Raw genomic sequence first — 18,312 nt, 5'->3', positions numbered from 1 at the left:
AATAAAGCCTCATACTTCATAATCTGATGTGGCTGATCTCACTTTACCATTGGAAATTTGTTTCCTTGATTAACATTTGCATGTGCAGAAAAAATAAATCTTATGAAAAACACATTTTCAACGTACAAAAATGCCAAGTTACTCACACATACAAAACACTGTCTATAAGTCATTCATTCAAACTGGCAAAATATAGGCCTGTCATTAAAAGTAATGATATCAAAAAATGATGCCAAATTACTGTAGGCTACTACAAACAATATAGGCTATCTTGCCTCACACAAATGAAACAAGCTGTTCCAAAGCAATGTTACCCAATGTTTCCTTGGGTAACAGTACTGTTCTGTATCTCACTGTTTTGCTGTAACAGAAATGATTAATCTCCTAAAAGTAATTAAGCCCAACAATGCCAAAATAAGCATTATAACATTCATGAAGAACCCACTGTAACGTAGCTAACTAACCATGTGAACAACATATAGCCTGTGGCTAGCACACAAGCTAGTTATATTACTAAGCAGTTTAGCCAACATTATCTTACAACATTCTCGTGTATAACCATGTAAAAGTCAACAGGAATTTGTATGCATACTAAATCAATTGAAAATGCGTCCTTCAAACGGTCTTACCTGCAAATTAAACATAAAAGCTTTTAGCTTACCACATACGCAGACACTCGCTCTCAGCTCGTTTAGCTTGTTGCTAGTATTCCAGCAAAGCTTGCTACCAAGCAAGACGTCCTGTGCCATTGTGCCTGCGAATCTCACACTGACTGGCGTATACTGGCGTCAGCTGGTATTGCACTAGCTAAGTGAGAGACAAAAATGTTTTTGCAGTAATATGTCTGTCATGAAAAATATTTTTTGAATGCACAAAAATGGCAAGTTACTCCAACACAAGGTAGCTAACGTCAAACACGATGAAAATGCCAAAAGTGGAACTGTCCTGGAAAGATTTTACTGATGCAATAGCAATAGTTTAAATGTTGTATTTTTAGTTAGCCAGCAAGCTAGTGTGATGATTCATAGATCTACTTCCTAGTCCTGGTTTTAGCAGCCCGACAGATGGAAACAGAAAAGGTAACTGTTCCCAGGAGTCCTGAGCAGCACGGAGCGGCCCTGGTAACCATTCGGCCCTACAGTGGAAAAGCACAGAGATTTGCTTCAGTCGGTGGGGGCATTGAACCCTTGGCTTTCAGTTCTGTAAACAGTTCCAAAAGACAACATGACTGCCTAGTGAGCTACACAGGAAATTGACGTCAGAGCTGCAAAGTTGTGCTCTTTTGTACTTGTATATATGTTAATTTTGTGTTTGTATCCAATGTTTTTATTAGTTGATGTACATAAAATGACCAATGGGGTGACGTATTCTTTGTGGGCTAGGAGCATTTGTGGCAGGAAAAATAAGGAGAAAACGCAAAATCCCCTTAGTTTGGGGCTTTATTGTGTGGACATGTGATATTGTTCATGAATTCTGTCTGCTAAAATGAGGTCAGAATGTACAGGAATTGATGTTTTTAAGGGCTGAGAGTCTGTGGTTGTGGTTATTTCTGTGGGGAACCCTGAAAACTGCCAAACTCTTGGTGATGTGTAGGTATGGGGCTTGCCCCACCAAGGCGTAACTTGGCTGGATGGCATACCTGCCATCCCAATATGTATGCACATAGAATGGCAATTGAACTTTTGCATGCGCTACTTCATAGCAGAGCAAAACATGAAAAAGTAATGCACACGTCACAGCCAAACAGAATTCAGTATTCAGCCAAGCTGATGTATATTGGTTTTGCAGACACACAACATGTATCCTCTCACAACGGCAGTGTTTATTGACACAATAGGCTAAGCATTATGACTTTATTATGAAGGAAAAACTTAAGTACTGGTGTGTGTTATGCATGCATTCCACTTTCTTTACGAGTGGTGCCACCGTCCAAGATATCTTCTAAAAATAGATTCTTCCCCATGCTAGGAATCAATTTGGGCAAATTATACGATCAATCAAACTGTGAAATAATTGAAAATCACCATCCCTAGTTTCCACTTCAGTCTCACAGTGACCACATAGCCTTTTGTCCTTTGGCAGCCATGACTGTTTATAAAGGCCTTTCTCAATGGCAGGCTGTGGTCACTAAGCCTGTACTTGGACAGGATCTGTTTCTACTTTGCCTCTGTCAGTGAAGGGGAGAGTGGGGCAAAACCTAATTACCATCTCTTTGTCTACAACAAACAGCAGGAGAGTTCAATAAATATTTTTTTTAAAATAACGCTAAATATGGGAACCAGAGAATAATGTACAGTCTTACAGTGACACATTTTCAATGAAATAGGTAGGCCACGATAAACGTAAATGTAATCAAATAATAAATTAAAGACTTTATAATGCAACATGGAATTGTATTGAATTGCCTTGTTTTGAGTTAACCCCGAGAGGCCTAGGGCTATTTTCCCCATTTTGGGGGGCCCTCAGATTTAAAAATTTTTTTTAATTTTTTTTTAACACATCTGGTCTTGCATATCTTTTTTCAGTACAAAATTGTCCTCTCTTATTTTATTGTAGATTCATGTTAGGAGACTGTAAAATGGCAAATGGACAGAAAGGCCATTAAAAACATAGGACACAACAAGATGGAAAACCTTTGAATTCATACTGTAATATTGTTTTTTTATGGCCTTGGGTAAGAAATGCTCTTCAAATAAACACATCAGACCACACAAAAGCAATAACTACTGTATATACAAAATAATCATATCAGAATGTAGCTATGCCACTTCTTAAAAATGTTTCTGTCCAAAATGAGGTAGACAGCCACTTGGCACTGCTGGCGCTGCCAATATGGCGAGGCAAAGATCACCAGAGCACACAGCTTTGAGAACTGCAGGCTTCTTGAACTTACAATTGAACTAGCAAGTACAGCACAAGAACAACCCACGTATTCTGTCTCTAAATGTTTCAAATATAACCTGTCTCATTCAAATACAACCTGATTACTTGAACAAAATATAAACACAACCCAAATACACATCATTCCCGAGCAAACAGAAAAACCTTGTGAAACGTTTCCATGAACACTTTTTCTTTTTTTGTACAATGTGATTATTACACTAAATATACATTTTGCAGGTGAATATGGTCCGATAATTTTATTTTTTATATTATAATTTTTTTAAAGTGTGCTTGGCACTTTTTTCTTTTTCTTATATATTTGGACATGCATCTCCATGGTTTTCCCCTGAACATTTAATTACTGTCATTAGTCTGAATGTTTAGAATACCAGAAAACACACACAAAACGATTTATCACTCAAATAAAAAACAAAACAACCCAAGTGCCTTATCTCAAAACCCTCAAGCAAGACCGCCCATTGTTCACTGTACTGTTGTCTAGCTCTTACTACATGCACAATTCCTATTTACACCACTATTATACTTTATGTAATTATACTAAATATATTTTTGCTAGACCAGCGATTCCCAACCTGGGTATTGCAAGTGGGCCGCCAAATCATTAGTGTTACAGTTAAGAATGCACTCGCCCGAGGTGAGATTCAAATTCGCACTGCACCAAAGACTCCAAGTCCAATATGTTACCAGTCAGCTAAAGGTGAACTCGCCATTAGCTAAGGGCAATGTCGTATTTTTGAACCTGAGGGCATCGTCTCTAGAGAGTAACAGTAACCACTGCTACAGGCCTCCTTGCTTTCACTGCGCTCCGGAACTAGCCGAGCTATACCCGTTACATTAGCAAAACACTAATATTTTAATGCAAATAAAACATTCATTTAAAAAATAATTTTAAAATGATTTTTTTTTCTTGAAAAATGCATCATCACTGTGATGAACCGATAGACAGGTACTATGTTGGTAGACAGCTACTGTCAGGTAACGGGGACCAGAACCCAAACGCAGAGTAAGGAAAAACAGCAGGAACTCAAATCCAAGCACGGGAGCAGAAACCAGGGGAACAAAAACAAGGCCGTGCAGGGCACTTTCAAAAGCACAAAAAGTTCTTCAAAAACAAACAGCAGAATTTCCAAAAACCAAAAAACATGCGGAAACAGAACTCGGGCAGGGCAGAACTCACAGAACAGAAATGCGAGCAGAAACGGACAGGCAGATATTCACAGGCGGAAACACACAGGCAGAAACACAAGGAACCAGCACCCGAGTCAGGGAAACATAGGACTTAAATAGACAGGACACTAATGAGACACAGGAGGGCACAATGCACAATCACATTAGAGGGGAATGGGATAACAAAAGGAAAACAATGACAGAATAATAGAAAGCAATAATACAATTAAACAGGGAAAAGGAACAGAACTACAAACTAAAGTGCCGCCATCTGGTGGCCAAAAAGGAAACACAGAACAATGACAGTACCCCAAGGGAAGGCTCCTGACGTCCCAGAAGACTGACCTGGGGAGGGGGTGAAAAACAGAATGGGACTAAGCAGGACTGGACTCTCGAACGGAACAGGACCGGACAAGACTGGACTCGGGAACGGAACAGACAGAAACAGAAACAGACTCGGGACTGGAGCAGGACAGAGACAGGACTCGGGGCTGGACTCAGACAGGAAAGGGACTGGACTCAGATGGGATCCGGGCTTGGGACTGGACTCAGATGGGATCCGGGCTCAGGAACTGGGCGGAGCACGGACTGGACTGGCACATGAACTGAAAGACAGGCAGACAGGACAATAAACAAGCAGACTGACATATGGACAGACAGGCAGACAGGCGGGTATACAGACGTGCAAGACGATTCACAGCAGGGAGCTGGCGAGGAGACAAGCCGGACGAGGAGCCGTCACCAGGCTGGCAAGGTGAGAACTGGACTGGACTGGACCGGACCGGACCGGACTGGACCGGACCGGACCGGGAGGCCGGCGAAGGGTGAGCTGGATCCGGCAAGCTAAAACGAGAGAAGGGGTAGGCAGGACAAAGACAGGACCAGGAACAACCACGAAGACTGGACTGCGAACAGGACAGGTGACTGACATGCAACACGACAGAGACAGGACGAAAACTAGCAGGGTAGGGGAAGCAGGCGAACGTGCAGATTGCATTTATATAGCGCTTTTATCCAAAGCGCTTTACAATTGATGCCTCTCATTCACCCATTCACACACACACACTCACACTCACACACCAACAGTGAAAGGCTGCCATGCAAGGTACCAATCAGCTCGTTGGGAGCAATTAGGGGTTAGGTGTGTTGCTCAGGGACACTTCGACACGCGCGGGGTGGGGGATCAAACCGGCAACCCTCCGACTGCCAGAACTGCTATGTATGACAATGCAAATGATAACTTACCATTATTGAAATTAGGCTATTGTAATTATAGCCTGTGCTTCACTGTCTGTATCTTTTTGCTGTGTGGTGCTGATGGACAGCTGCTTAGATCGTTAAAATAAATGTGCTCTGAGAATGCGCTTTGCTCCCGTATCGGTCGGATGTGGGCCGCAAACACTTCTGAGATTTTCAAGTGGGCCGTGAGTCGGAAGAGGCTGGGAACTGCAGTGCTCGACAAAATTGTTTCTATATATATTTGGAACAACAATCCAGCTGGTTTCCAAATGCACAAAAGTATATTGAACAGTGTTAGATTTTTCTTTTTCATTTCACAGTACGTTTGTAAATAAATACTTACAAATCGGTTTAGCCATTCTTCACAAACAGTTTTATTGCAAGCTATAAACCGGTACTGGCATAAAGCTTCTCTGATTTGCATTTAGCATTGCTCTCTGAACACACATCCTTTCCAAACACACGTCCAGCACTGGCTGGGCAGTAATTTTCCTGGTTGCCATCAAGGAAGCAAAGGAATAATATAATTAAAATTAAAATAAAGTAAAAGAATAGGAATTGAAAATGCCCTGCTTGTATGTGTATGCATCTCACATTTCCTGGATAAAAGGGTGACTGAGAAAATGCAGCTGGGTGTCTATGTGACATTCCTTGCATTTCTTTGTCCCACTGGGCTCAGCAGATCTGCCACCAGAAAAAACTGAAAGTGTGGGACGAACATAGCTGGTTCCTTTGTGTTGTAAATGATTAGTACCAAGATAGTTTGCATCAAACAAAGAAACACTTCCCTCCAATTAGCTTGTCAATAGGGAAATCTCTTCCCTGTTGAACAAAGCTCCAAAATAAAACTAAATGAAAATCATCGGTGTGAGCTCCCGGGCTCATCCCCAAACTTGAACATATTATGGCAAGGTTATTCCCTGGGAAAAATTACAAAGAGCTTAAGATTTCCAGCTGCAGTGTGCAGTACACACTCAGAAAGGTCCAGCTGATGGGCACAAGTCAGGACATGAGTAAAAAGTGTTCTTGTTGAAACTGTTATGAATACAACAGTTTTAATAGCTAACACACTGCACACTGAAAACAAGTGCATCAACAGTTCAAACATTGCTTTTGTCCAACATATAAAATATATTTATTTGATTTAATTTGGTAATTGTTATTAAGTATATTAATGATCAATTAAATCATATAATTTTTTTGATATGCAGAGAAACCTGTTAGATAAACCTTTATCAAAATGTACAATTCATAACCAGATTATGGTTATGAATTGTACTTCACAACAAATGTTTTGAGGTCTAATCTAAAGACAAAGGTTCAAACCTGACAAAATGAATTTTACAAACATGAACAAGGAACAGTCATAAAAGAAATGAATGAAAGATAATATCAAACCACAGCTTGTTTCTCCAAAAAAGTCCCCCAAAAAAACAGCCGAATATTTCAAAAAGGCAGAGATGAAAATGTAAAAAAAAAGATCCCGTGCACACAAAACACCAAGAAACACCAGGCCCAAATGGTTCAGATGCAAGGTTCAGATTCTTCAGATGGAAACAGCAGATATCAACCCCCAAATGTCTACTGCAACGGATGTTAACTGGCTGAAATTAAGCACCCAAAAACTGTCCTAAAGTAAAATCAGCATATTAGAGTTGTTCCTTGAGGGAGAGTAGGAATGGCTGAGGGAGGGCATGGTTGCACTGATTGAGGGAGTCCTCTGAAAAACATGGAAGTTTACTTCTGCTTCTAACAAAAGAGGTGATAGCTGTATGCAAATAATTGTTAAATCCAGCCTGTTGTAGCTCCACCTTCAGGCAAAATATTTTTGGACAGATTAATTGTCAGTCAAGCCAGATTGTACTACAAAGGGCGACAACACCGTAAACAAGATGTGTGGTATTACATGCAGCTATTTTGGAAGGTACCCAGGCATCACAAATGAGCGTATATTTCATTATTTCATAAACAGATCGTCCAAGACAATATTTGATCTTAGATTGGTTGTAGGAGCAGTGAATGTCTGAGTTGAGCAATCTAGGCACGCTGGTGTGCCGACCACTAGGGGGACTGCGCAAAGGGGTTAAGATTTTCGATCAGTGATTTCAATGAAATGTCACAGATTGTGTTCAAACTTAAATTCAAAAGAAGCATGATCTTTGTGCGTTCTTTAGCCATGCTGGGCCTCTGGTTACATAGTTTGGGGGTCCTGTCTTCCTTACAGAATGTAATAAAGTAATAAAACTTTCAAGAGAGAGAATACCCCAGGATACCCGGGTTTGTATAGAAATAAGACCTGCAACATGACTTTTAATAGCCCCAAAGATGTTTCCTTTGATGTTTGTGGAGGGGAGAGCAGCTAAAGAAGACAGATGGAAAACAGATAACATTTCTTTGGTCACACAGAGCAAGTTTGCAAAATTAAATTATATTGTCAGTTCCTCAAAGGTGATAATCTAAAAACTAGATATCTAACACTTATTTATGTTATTAACAAAACATTAAAATGTTTAAATGGTTGTGTAACATTTTCACCTGAACATAATAAAAAAAATATTAAAAACTGGTGAGCAGGGCTAGGATATCAGCATCTTTTTATGCGTTTGGTCGCGTGTGTGTGTTTGTTTGTGTATCTGTCCGCAGCTAATCTCGCATACTACTGGGCTGATCAGCCTAATACTTGTTGTGCATGCTGGCAGCAGGCCAAGGACCTGAATTCTTTAATATTTAGCAAATTGTTCAACGACAAGTATTTTTATTTGAATTAATTTCCATCATTGTCCATTGAAATACATTGAGTTCTAACTCCTCACTCCTCCTAACCGGCCGGTAGGAGCCGCAAGTGATCAACAACTGCTTCCGTTTAGAATGAAAGAACAGTGATGTAAAATGTCAATTTCTACTTTAAAATGCCAACAAAATAGTCTGCCAACTAACAGAGTACGTTAATGTTTGAATCTGTGGCAATTATTTTGTTGGCATTTTCACGTTGAAATTTATATTTTACATCGCTGGTCTTTTCAAATTGTTCCTGTCCAGATTTGAAATGTAAGTGCCAGACGATAACGTCAACGTCTAACACATCGTGGCTGATATGAATGAATGTCACCACCACCTTTAGCGTTACTTCACTGAACCAGCGTTTTTGGGATTTTCAGTGGCACATGGTAAAAACTTGTAATATTGTATTTGTCTGGTTGCATTGATTGTGTAACCTCTATTGTTGCATCAGCAAAGCTAACATGCCTGGCGGAGATCTGCACTCTACTGAGTGCACTCTTCTAGATTAAAAATGTAATTTGTGCTAGAGTATCATGACTTGTCACTAAAGTGCCCACCACTTTTTTTGTATGGTCACTTTAAGTGCCCAGAGCTGGAATCTCCTCAAGTTCAGAACTTGCTAGTTAATGTCGCTTTTCAAGAATTTGTATTCTAAAATGTGCAGGCAGAGTGCTGGGAGCTGGTCATTTCCAGTGCCTCTTAGCATGCCAGTGTTTTTCTGCCTAAAAAGGTGCTTAGTGGATACATCCCCTAAAGAAAGCGAAGTTCATGCTTTTTTGAGAAATTCTTTTTTGATGGCCATATCAATTTCTTTCTGGTTTCCCTCATAATTTGGAATGGTCGGACATTTTGGAAGCCCTGCAGCTGCCTATTGGATCTGTACATTGTTTCAAACTGGAGAGTCTTTACAGCTTTTAGGTTGAATGTTATACTGCCTTCTCCTCACTTCATTCAGGCCAGTGAACTGTAGATTGCAGTTGATTACTTGAACCATCAGAAGGCTTTGGACACTAGAAAAGTCCATTTCTCTCTCTCTCTCAAATTCTAATTCAAAGTGCTTTATTAGCATCACAAATTTGCATTTGTATTGCCAAAGCATGGTGAAACATTAGATGACAAACAGTAATAACCAAATAATGTCATTTATATACACATACACATACAAGTACACACGTATGTGTGTGTGTATATATATATATATATATATATATATATATATAGGCTATATATATATATATATGTACACACACACACACACACACACACACACACATAAAACAGTTTGTGTATGTGCATCTACATTTGTGAACTGTAGCATTGTGTGACGTTTGTTTCTCTCTCTCGCTTTCTCTCTCTATCTCTCTCTCTCTCTCTCTCCTGGCATATACAGGTCATGGCTGTGCCTCTTCACTTCACTGGTCTCATCCTACTGCTTGTCCTCCAGCTGACCCTGCCTCACTACGCCCATGGGGGGGCATACTATGGGCACAAGCAGCTTCAGCAGCTGCCACAACAGCACCAGCCCCTCCCACAGCTACCTCACATGGCCCTGGGCAAGGATGGGCTGCCCCAGCAGCAGTACCTGGGCAAGGAAGTGCCACACATGATCCCACAGTACCGCAAGGAGTTTCCACAGCTGCCCATGCACTTGGGCAAAGAGATGCCACGCAAGGACGGTAAAGGTATGACTGACAGAAGTGGATTTGTAGATGCCTGCCTGTGATTCTGAAACCACTGTCTGCAGATTCTAGATTTAGAACAGTTATGTTGACTCTCCCATCACTGCAGTACAGTTCCTTGGGTGATTTTAAATGGGCTAGCAAACAATCTTGCAAAACATGCAAAATTATATTATAGCAACTGGGGTAAGTCAAGAAAAGAATAGGTAAAATAGCTAATAAATTATTATTAAAAATCAAAACTTATCTTACTTACTTAGGTCACGGTTTTCATGGCAGAACTGGCAATTGCTGTTTTTAGCTGGTAAGAATGATAAAAATCCAGGAAATTTAACGCCTTCCATTCTGGTTGGCAAAAGAACAAAATACATTTTAAAATATATTTATAGGATAAGGCTAAATGATAACTGCATTTCACTTATTTTTACAGTGATTTATTCTCACCCCAGCAGTCTGGCAGACACAAAGCAACAAATTCTATCAAATCAAAATCACATCGTGAACCTACCTGCAGGAAGAGAAGATTAAGCAGCTGATGCAGATTTCAAGATGCGCTATAACTTACCAGGCATTCCATTTAAAGTCAGCAACTGCCCATTTTAATTCCATTAAGAACTGCTGCAAGTGAATGGTTTTTGGGCTATAAATAGGCCATCTTCAGATATATATATTTTCATCTTTTATTCAGTAAGCAACAATTCATCTTTTTTCTTTTTAAGAAAATATTCAGGTTCTTTTGTAGAGAACAATTTAGGCCCACAAACCAAATGTGCAAAAGATTCAAATGGCAAGGCATATGTATATTTGAGTATTTCATGATTTTTCTTTTGAATTTAAATGATTTTACCAAGAAAATGAAATTCTTCTCATCACAATCTCTGGCAAAAAAATCTAGCACAAACTGTGCTCCATGGGCAGCAGGAAATTTGAGCCATAGTAGTGTCATCTCACAGTCAGTGGCCAACCAGAGCTATATTAGAGTCTAACATGAACCAATTATGCCTCCAATGCTATTCAAAACACCTGACCATTTTTTCATTTTTCAAAGACAGCAGTTATGAAAAATTGTCTCTCTCGCCAAAACAAACATAGTCTTTTCTTGCATCTGCCTGAAAATGAAGCCTGAATTGAGGATTCAGAGTGCAATTATTTACATTCTTGACTAAGCACATAATTCAAAGAATCTATAAAGGATTTCAAGAGGAATTTCCCACATGAGCATGCAGCTTTTGATTAATTGCTGAAGACACCAAAGTTTAAAATAGCTATGAAGAGGATCAGGTGTTTATATTTAAATATGCGGAGATATAAGGCTATGTATGCTAGCTTGTTTCATAATAAGAATATGTTTTCTAGTAGAATTATTAAGATTCAGTAAGAGAACATTCATCAGTTTTACTCTGCTTGTCAATGCTGTAGTGTGTAGTACTGCAATGTATTGTAAGTTGCATGACTCATAAATGAAAGTAAAATAAAAGTACAAATAAAGTAAATCAGAAAATAGTAATAGCAGAAATAAATCTAAATTGAAGGATTGTAATTGTAGGGGACATGCTGCTACTTTTCATAGTGGGGCACCAAACTGTAGCATTTTATAATCATTAATTAAATATGCAAACTATAAATTGGCAACTTAAATTAATAATTAAATTATTAAAATTGCACTTTAATAGTCAGTCTTAACCAAATCATAATATCATACATTCAGCGAATACTAAATTCATGTAAATGATTTAGCTAAGACCTGAAGGTATTCTAAGTTCGTTTGATTAGCAGCGGCTGACTTAATTCAACACAAGAATAATATCAATGCAGACAACCTTGTAAATATAATAAAATTTATTAAATACGAAGTACCGAAAAGGGAAAAGCACAATTCTATACAATGATGTATAATAAACTATGTGAGTGCATGTGTGTGTAGGGTGTTGAGTGTGCATGTGCGTGCATGTGTGTATGTATGTTCTCCTTGGAACTAGACAAAGCTAGTGAAAAAACAATGGTGCATGAAGCATACCAAACGGGTACAGGGTAACTGAATAGCTATTGGTGTGCGTTTTTCGAGATCTTGCAATGTTATGACCAGTTAGTAATAGATCACACGTGGGATCTGTTCCGTGCATGATATATGAGAACTAACGCGGTGCGGTGGATGGCTTGGAGCCAATCGAACATACAGAACGCTTACATTAATCATTAAACACAATAACCGTCACAGTTACATAATCCAGTCATAAATGTGGCTACATTAGGTCCGTAGCTAATTATATTATGCCCAGAGTTACAGCCTTATTTGAGTCCTTTGCTTTGGGTTAGTTGCTAAGAATGTTTCCTGGTTTCCAGTGCGAAGTCTGTGGGAGTTGTCCAGAAGAAGGGGAAGCCGTTCGCCCTTCTGTGGTTCCAAAACACGCAGCCTGATCCTTGTCGCAGGCCGCTTGCCTTGTGGGACTTGCTCTGCAGGATGTGTCGGTCATGCTTAGCTCTCCTGGTTCTTCGACCACCACTAATCATAGGAGCGCTTCAGAGCGCCTCGTTCCTCCCGCAGCCAGTAGCCGAGGGTATACGCGCCTTGCTTTGTTGCAGGCCTTGGTAACTCTTCCTGGCGTGTGGACTCACGCGAGAGGGAGACAGGAGAAGGGTGGCGAGTCGAGGGAGAGGAAAATGGATCAGGGAGCGTGAAACAATGGCAACCTCAGTTTTATTGAAGGTTGCACGTTTCAAATTTACAGCAAGCCAATACTGTAACAGGAAAGCTGTGGTAGGAGGCGTAGTTAAAATGAGTCCCTATGAGTTAGACATATGGGCTTTGTAATTTTAGTGCCTTCATGGTACCTACACAATGAAAGTGATAAGATAGGCATAATAATTAATCATTCATGATGATAAATTAAATGAATGTCAATTAGTCATGGTATATATTTTCAGAAATATGGGCGTTTCATATACATCAATTTTGGAGCTGTCTGACATAGTTACCTTTATTTGTGAGAGCTGGGGGATTTTCAAGTGAACAGTTATATCATTTGATACTACACTTCAGCAAGATATAATACGATATACTTTTTTCTACAGGCGAAACTATACCAAGAGGTGAGAAGGGCAACCCAGGAGATGTTGGTCCCAAGGGGCCACCTGGACCCCAGGGTCCTCCAGGGTTGCCTGGCCATGGAATGCCAGGGCCCCCAGGAAAACCAGGACCACCTGGTCCTCCTGGATATGCAGGTATTGCCAAACCAGGAATGCCAGGAATGCCAGGCAAACCAGGTGCAGTAGGACCGCCAGGTCCAAAGGGAGAGTTGGGCCCCACCGGTATTGAGGGGCCCATTGGTTTACCTGGGCCTCCAGGGTTTCCTGGCCCTCCAGGGCTGCCAGGGCTGGGGAAACCAGGGGGGCAGGGGCTGCCAGGGCAACCAGGGCCCCGAGGAGAGCCTGGTCATAAGGGCCTGCCTGGACTTCCCGGTCTTCCAGGGCCAAAAGGTGACAAAGGGATTGGTCAGCCGGGGCTGCCTGGCCTGAAAGGGCCAGGTGGGCCACCAGGGCCCCCAGGTCAGGGGGGTCTTCCAGGGATAGGTAAGCCTGGTCTTAATGGGCTTCCAGGGGCCCCAGGAGCACCAGGAAAAGCAGGACCCCCTGGTGAGCCAGGGCTCCCTGGCCCACCAGGGGAAGGGGGACAACCAGGGCCCCCAGGGCTGCCAGGCCTTGGCAAACCAGGCCAAGATGCCTTACCAGGGCAGCCAGGGTTTCCTGGTGGAAAAGGAGAACAAGGCCCACCAGGTTTACCAGGGGGGCCTGGCCTACCAGGATTTGGCAAGCCTGGATACCCAGGACCAAAAGGTGACAAAGGATATGCGGGTTTACCAGGAGCCCCCGGCCCAAAGGGAGACAAAGGTCACGGAGGCCTCCCTGGTATGATAGGGGCCCCAGGACCTGTGGGACCCCCAGGTTTGCCTGGCCCCATGGGCCCACCAGGAGGTGTTGGCTTCCCTGGACTGAAAGGAGAGGGAGGTGCTGAAGGGCCACAGGGAAAAGCAGGTCCTAAAGGGGAGCCAGGGCCTTCAGGTCTTCCAGGCAAGCCTGGATTTCCAGGAGAGGCAGGTCAGCCAGGCCCACGTGGTCCAACTGGGCCAATGGGTCCTAAAGGGGAGGGTGGACACAAAGGAATACCTGGCTTGCCTGGAGCTGCTGGTGTTCCCGGTCCACAAGGAAAAAGTGGTCTACCAGGCAATCACGGTCAACAAGGCCCTAAGGGCATTCCAGGAATTATGGGTGCTGGTGGGCCAATTGGGCCTCCAGGGCCTCCAGGACTAAGAGGTGAAATGGGGCCACCTGGCCAACCAGGCCCACCAGGTCTGGGTAAACCTGGCCTTCAAGGCCAGATGGGGCCCCAAGGAAAACCAGGCCCTGCTGGGCTCAATGGCCAACCAGGACAACCCGGGCAACCAGGGCCCCCAGGTCCTCCTGGCCCTCCGGCCATCCCCCCTGGCATGGGGCAGGTTTTACCCGAGATGGGCCCAGGTCTGGACGGCATGAAGAAATATGGCTACAAGAAAGGCAAGGCCGGTGTGGAGGTGTTGAGCAGGAACGCCCTGGAGATGCCAGCCTTCACTGCCCTACTGACCACTCCATTCCCCCCCGTGGGCAGTCCTATCGTGTTCAACAAGCTCCTGTACAACGGCCGGCAGAACTACAATGCCCAGACCGGCATCTTCACCTGTGAAATCCCTGGCATCTACTACTTTGTCTACCATGTCCACTGCAAGGGTGCCAACGTGTGGGTGGCTCTCTTCAGGAACAATGAACCAACCATGTACACATACGATGAGTACAAGAAGGGCTTCCTGGACCAGGCATCTGGGAGCGCTGTAGTCCCACTAAGATTAGGCGACACTGTGCACATCCAACTCCCATCAGACCAAGCAGCAGGACTATATGCCGGCCAATACGTCCACTCCTCTTTCTCTGGATACTTACTGTATCCCATGTAAAAAAAATAAAGAAAGCAGAGAGAAAGAAATCAAAGGTACACATGTAGTTGTTTATGTAAAAGAGATAATCTGATTGCGCTGTTGAATCAACAGTGACGTATGGGCAAGTTGGACCAGCTCTTAAAACATCCAGTAGATGCGTGAGTGTAAAGGAGAATATATGCAGATTGTTGTTTGTTTTTATAACCATGGTACAAAATACAACATATCAGTATTTCCGATAACAAACAAACCAGAAGTTACAACTCAATTTTACCATCAAACTAATTGTATTACACTTTAGTTTATCTATATGTATGTATAAAACACAAGACTGTTGCATGTCAGTTTATTTCATTTCAATTCAAGAGAGACCAACCACAGAATGTGTGTAAGGACTTTTTATGTTTATTTTTTACAATCAATAACAAATTTGACAGCAATAAACATAATTATGTTTTTTTTCCCAAAAGGATCAACTGTTCTGCTGTGCACATGTTTGCTTGTATGTCACTGTTAGCTGCCCTCAGACAGAAATACAGAAATATGAGACTTGCAAATCTATGAAAACTAGCTTTAAAATGTTCAAAATGTTTCCATCTTTGGAAATTCTTTCAGCACAGAACAGAATGAATAAATAATTTTTGAATTCATGCCCAAATATTTACAAAGGACATGTCAAACCAACTGAAGGAGAGAAATAGGCATTGAGGAGCTTGTGCAAGATAACACATTTGTTTTTTGTTTATGTTTCTTTTTGTTTCTAAAAGTTGGATTGTGATAAATTTATTTTAGAGAACAGAGTTTTTTTTTACATAAACAGAAAAGCTGCCATTGCAGTAGAATGGAAGATTAGAATGGGTTTGAAGTTGACAATCTGTGAATTTGACAAGCAAAGTGGTGCCTGCAGAGATGGAAGGTCACATTAGCCGCTGAAACAATATGGACGTATTTGCCCAGTATTGTGCAAACTGTGAACTGTGTTCTGCAGCCAGGAACTTTATGTGAGTGTTAATTTTGAAAGGAAAAAAATTAGAAACAGGAGTGGTGTGTGTTCCTCCATATTTTTATCATAGTGAATTATCGCACATCAAGTTGTGGTACTCATTTGGAGTCTCTGGTGATATGGATAAAGATTCAGATGTGTAATTATCACAACGGGAAGAGGCATGAGAAGGGCAAGTCCATATCCAAAGCATAGTGTTTCACCCACCAGTAAATAATTGTAATATAATGCTAAACTTTATTTTTTTTATTAAAGTGAATCTGGACTGCTTGTCTGCATAAAAACAATCAACCAATTTAGGCTATAGAATCAACACCCTGTAGGAGACCACAGTTACCCCCATTTTGGTGATAGTGTTTCTTATGTATTTATTGTGTTTTACCTTTAATGCAAGGGGCAACTCTTGATCCTGTTACAAGGGATCTTCTTCAAGCCTTAAATTATGGTATGTGCATAATAGACAATATAAAATATCACCATGTACAAGGATGAGTCAGTTAAATTGAGCATGTTTCTTTCAGAAGGGAAGTATTGTAAAGTATTGTATAAGTCCTAAGTAGTAAGTGTAAATTTAGTGGCTTGACAGTAGACTGAAACATTCTGCTGAGGTTGCCTCTTGGATCTTTTGAAGAGTAGTGATGAATACATGTTATATATAAGAACACACACACACACACACACACACACACACACACACACACATATATATATTTATAGTACAGGCCAAACGAATTAGGCCACCTATAGTTTAAAAAAGACTTGAGGCAGAGAATAAAACTAAAATTTCAGTCAATTTAACTATCCTTTCACCTCCCTTTCACCCCCCATTTGAGAAATGTTTGGATAGACTTTCAATAATTTATTTAATTGTAATTAAATCCAAATGATGCTAATTTGAAGTAAAACTCTTTTTGTGGTACTGTAGGTAGAAATGGAAAAAAAGTGTTTGTACTTTGGTTTGTTATTCAATAAATACGCATATTTATTGAATAACTAACTGAATAATTCTCAGCCTAAAAACCTAAGGTTTTTTTTAAACCACAGGTGGGTTAATACTTTTGGCCTGTACTGTGCATGTGTGTGTGTGTGTGTTTGTGGCCATGTATAAGAATATAGAATATATATATATATATATATATATATATATATATATATATATATATAGATTTCATCATTACTACGTAATATATAGTATATATACAATTCAATGTTTACCAAGAACCCGTAAGGCACTAGGATAAGAGATGGCCAAATGCTAAGATGTGGAGTTCAGTAAACTGACAACCCAAAGGCAGTAAGGTGACAATCCAAAGTTTGTGCTGGGATGCTTTATGGCACAGCCCAGGAAAGAACTTCAGTGATACTAAGGAGAGTAACACCCGCTGTACATGTGCGTGTGTACACTCATTTATACATGCACATGCACACACACACACACACACACACACACACACACACACGTGCGCGCTCGCGATCAATGCAAGGCACAGATGAAATGACTAAAGGGTTTATTTCGATATTTGTTTCTGTAATTTATTTGTTTGACTACTGATCTCCTGAGTTTGCATATGTGCAGAAGAGGGCTAATTATGAAAAAACATTAGGATAAAATGAACTCCATGTATAAATTCTTTTTTGTCTGAACAATGGTGCTAAACATATAACCAAATGAAGTATGATGTTTTAATGTTTTTATTATTATTTTTTTTAAATAAAGATGAACTCATGAAAAGATTGTCATTCATTTGCCTTCCAACAGATCTGCTTTATAATCTTTTTATATGAATGGTGAATGTACATTGAATTAATTAATCGAGGTGGCCATAGTCAGGGTAACCCTGAAATAGTAAAGCTTTTTGGGAAAAAACACCATGATGATTATGAGGATGGTACCCTAGAATAGCACACAGGCTTTGTTATATTTCCATTAGTTGCAATGAGGTATCTATTAGTTAGTATAATAAAACACAGTGAATTATGTTACATTAATTATGTCCACTCCAATAGAGTATATTTTACGCCAAGTGCCTTTTGTCTGCTCTGCTGTTTCTTGTCCAGCTGTGTGTTCATGCACAAGAAAGCTAACATGGACCATGTTACAGGGCTGCTGGGTGGATCATTCAGTTGAGGAACTGCACTACTGGCAACCCCACGGCTTGGGCAAGCCCTCAAGATCTGTATGCATATGAGTGGTCTTCATTTGATTCAGCTCTGTGCGAGTTCAACGATGATGCATACAGAATGCTTGTTTTATGTTTTAAAGGAAAGTTGCGGGTCTGCAATGAGGTCTGATACCCATGTGTCCTGTTCAGTGAGAGTTGCCCCATGAATGTGGCTAGGGAGAAAACTGGACATTGCAAATTAGGGTGGGAATTTGATATATAGAGAGTTGTGAGCCAAATAATTAAAAGGAAAACAAAAATATGGACTATGTTACAGAGCCAAATCAAGAGAAAATATTTTTGGCCGAAACATAGAGCGTATGAACCTGAATAAATGAGTGGGAAAATATAACGAATGCAGATGTTTTCATACAGGTGTAGTGCATGATACAATTATGCAATTAATAGCC

At 40.9% G+C, this 18,312-nt stretch overlaps 1 protein-coding gene across 1 annotated transcript in view; it reads left to right on the top strand.

Annotated features, from left to right (window-relative positions):
• col8a1a (collagen, type VIII, alpha 1a) overlaps positions 1 to 17,472 on the top strand; it is a 66,957-nt gene extending 49,485 nt beyond the window's left edge. The window contains exons 2-3 of the mRNA XM_035407694.1: positions 9,482 to 9,773; positions 12,843 to 17,472. Of these exons, the coding sequence (XP_035263585.1) occupies positions 9,482 to 9,773; positions 12,843 to 14,755 (2,205 nt within the window). The 3' untranslated portion in view covers positions 14,756 to 17,472. The remainder of the gene's footprint in view (positions 1 to 9,481; positions 9,774 to 12,842) is intronic.
• The last annotated feature ends 840 nt before the right edge of the window (positions 17,473 to 18,312 follow it).

This window comes from Anguilla anguilla, chromosome 3 (genome assembly GCF_013347855.1).
Source record: "Anguilla anguilla isolate fAngAng1 chromosome 3, fAngAng1.pri, whole genome shotgun sequence".
NCBI lineage: Eukaryota > Metazoa > Chordata > Actinopteri > Anguilliformes > Anguillidae > Anguilla > Anguilla anguilla.
Note: the sequence above shows the minus strand (reverse complement) of the source record. Positions and strands in the feature narration are given on the sequence as shown.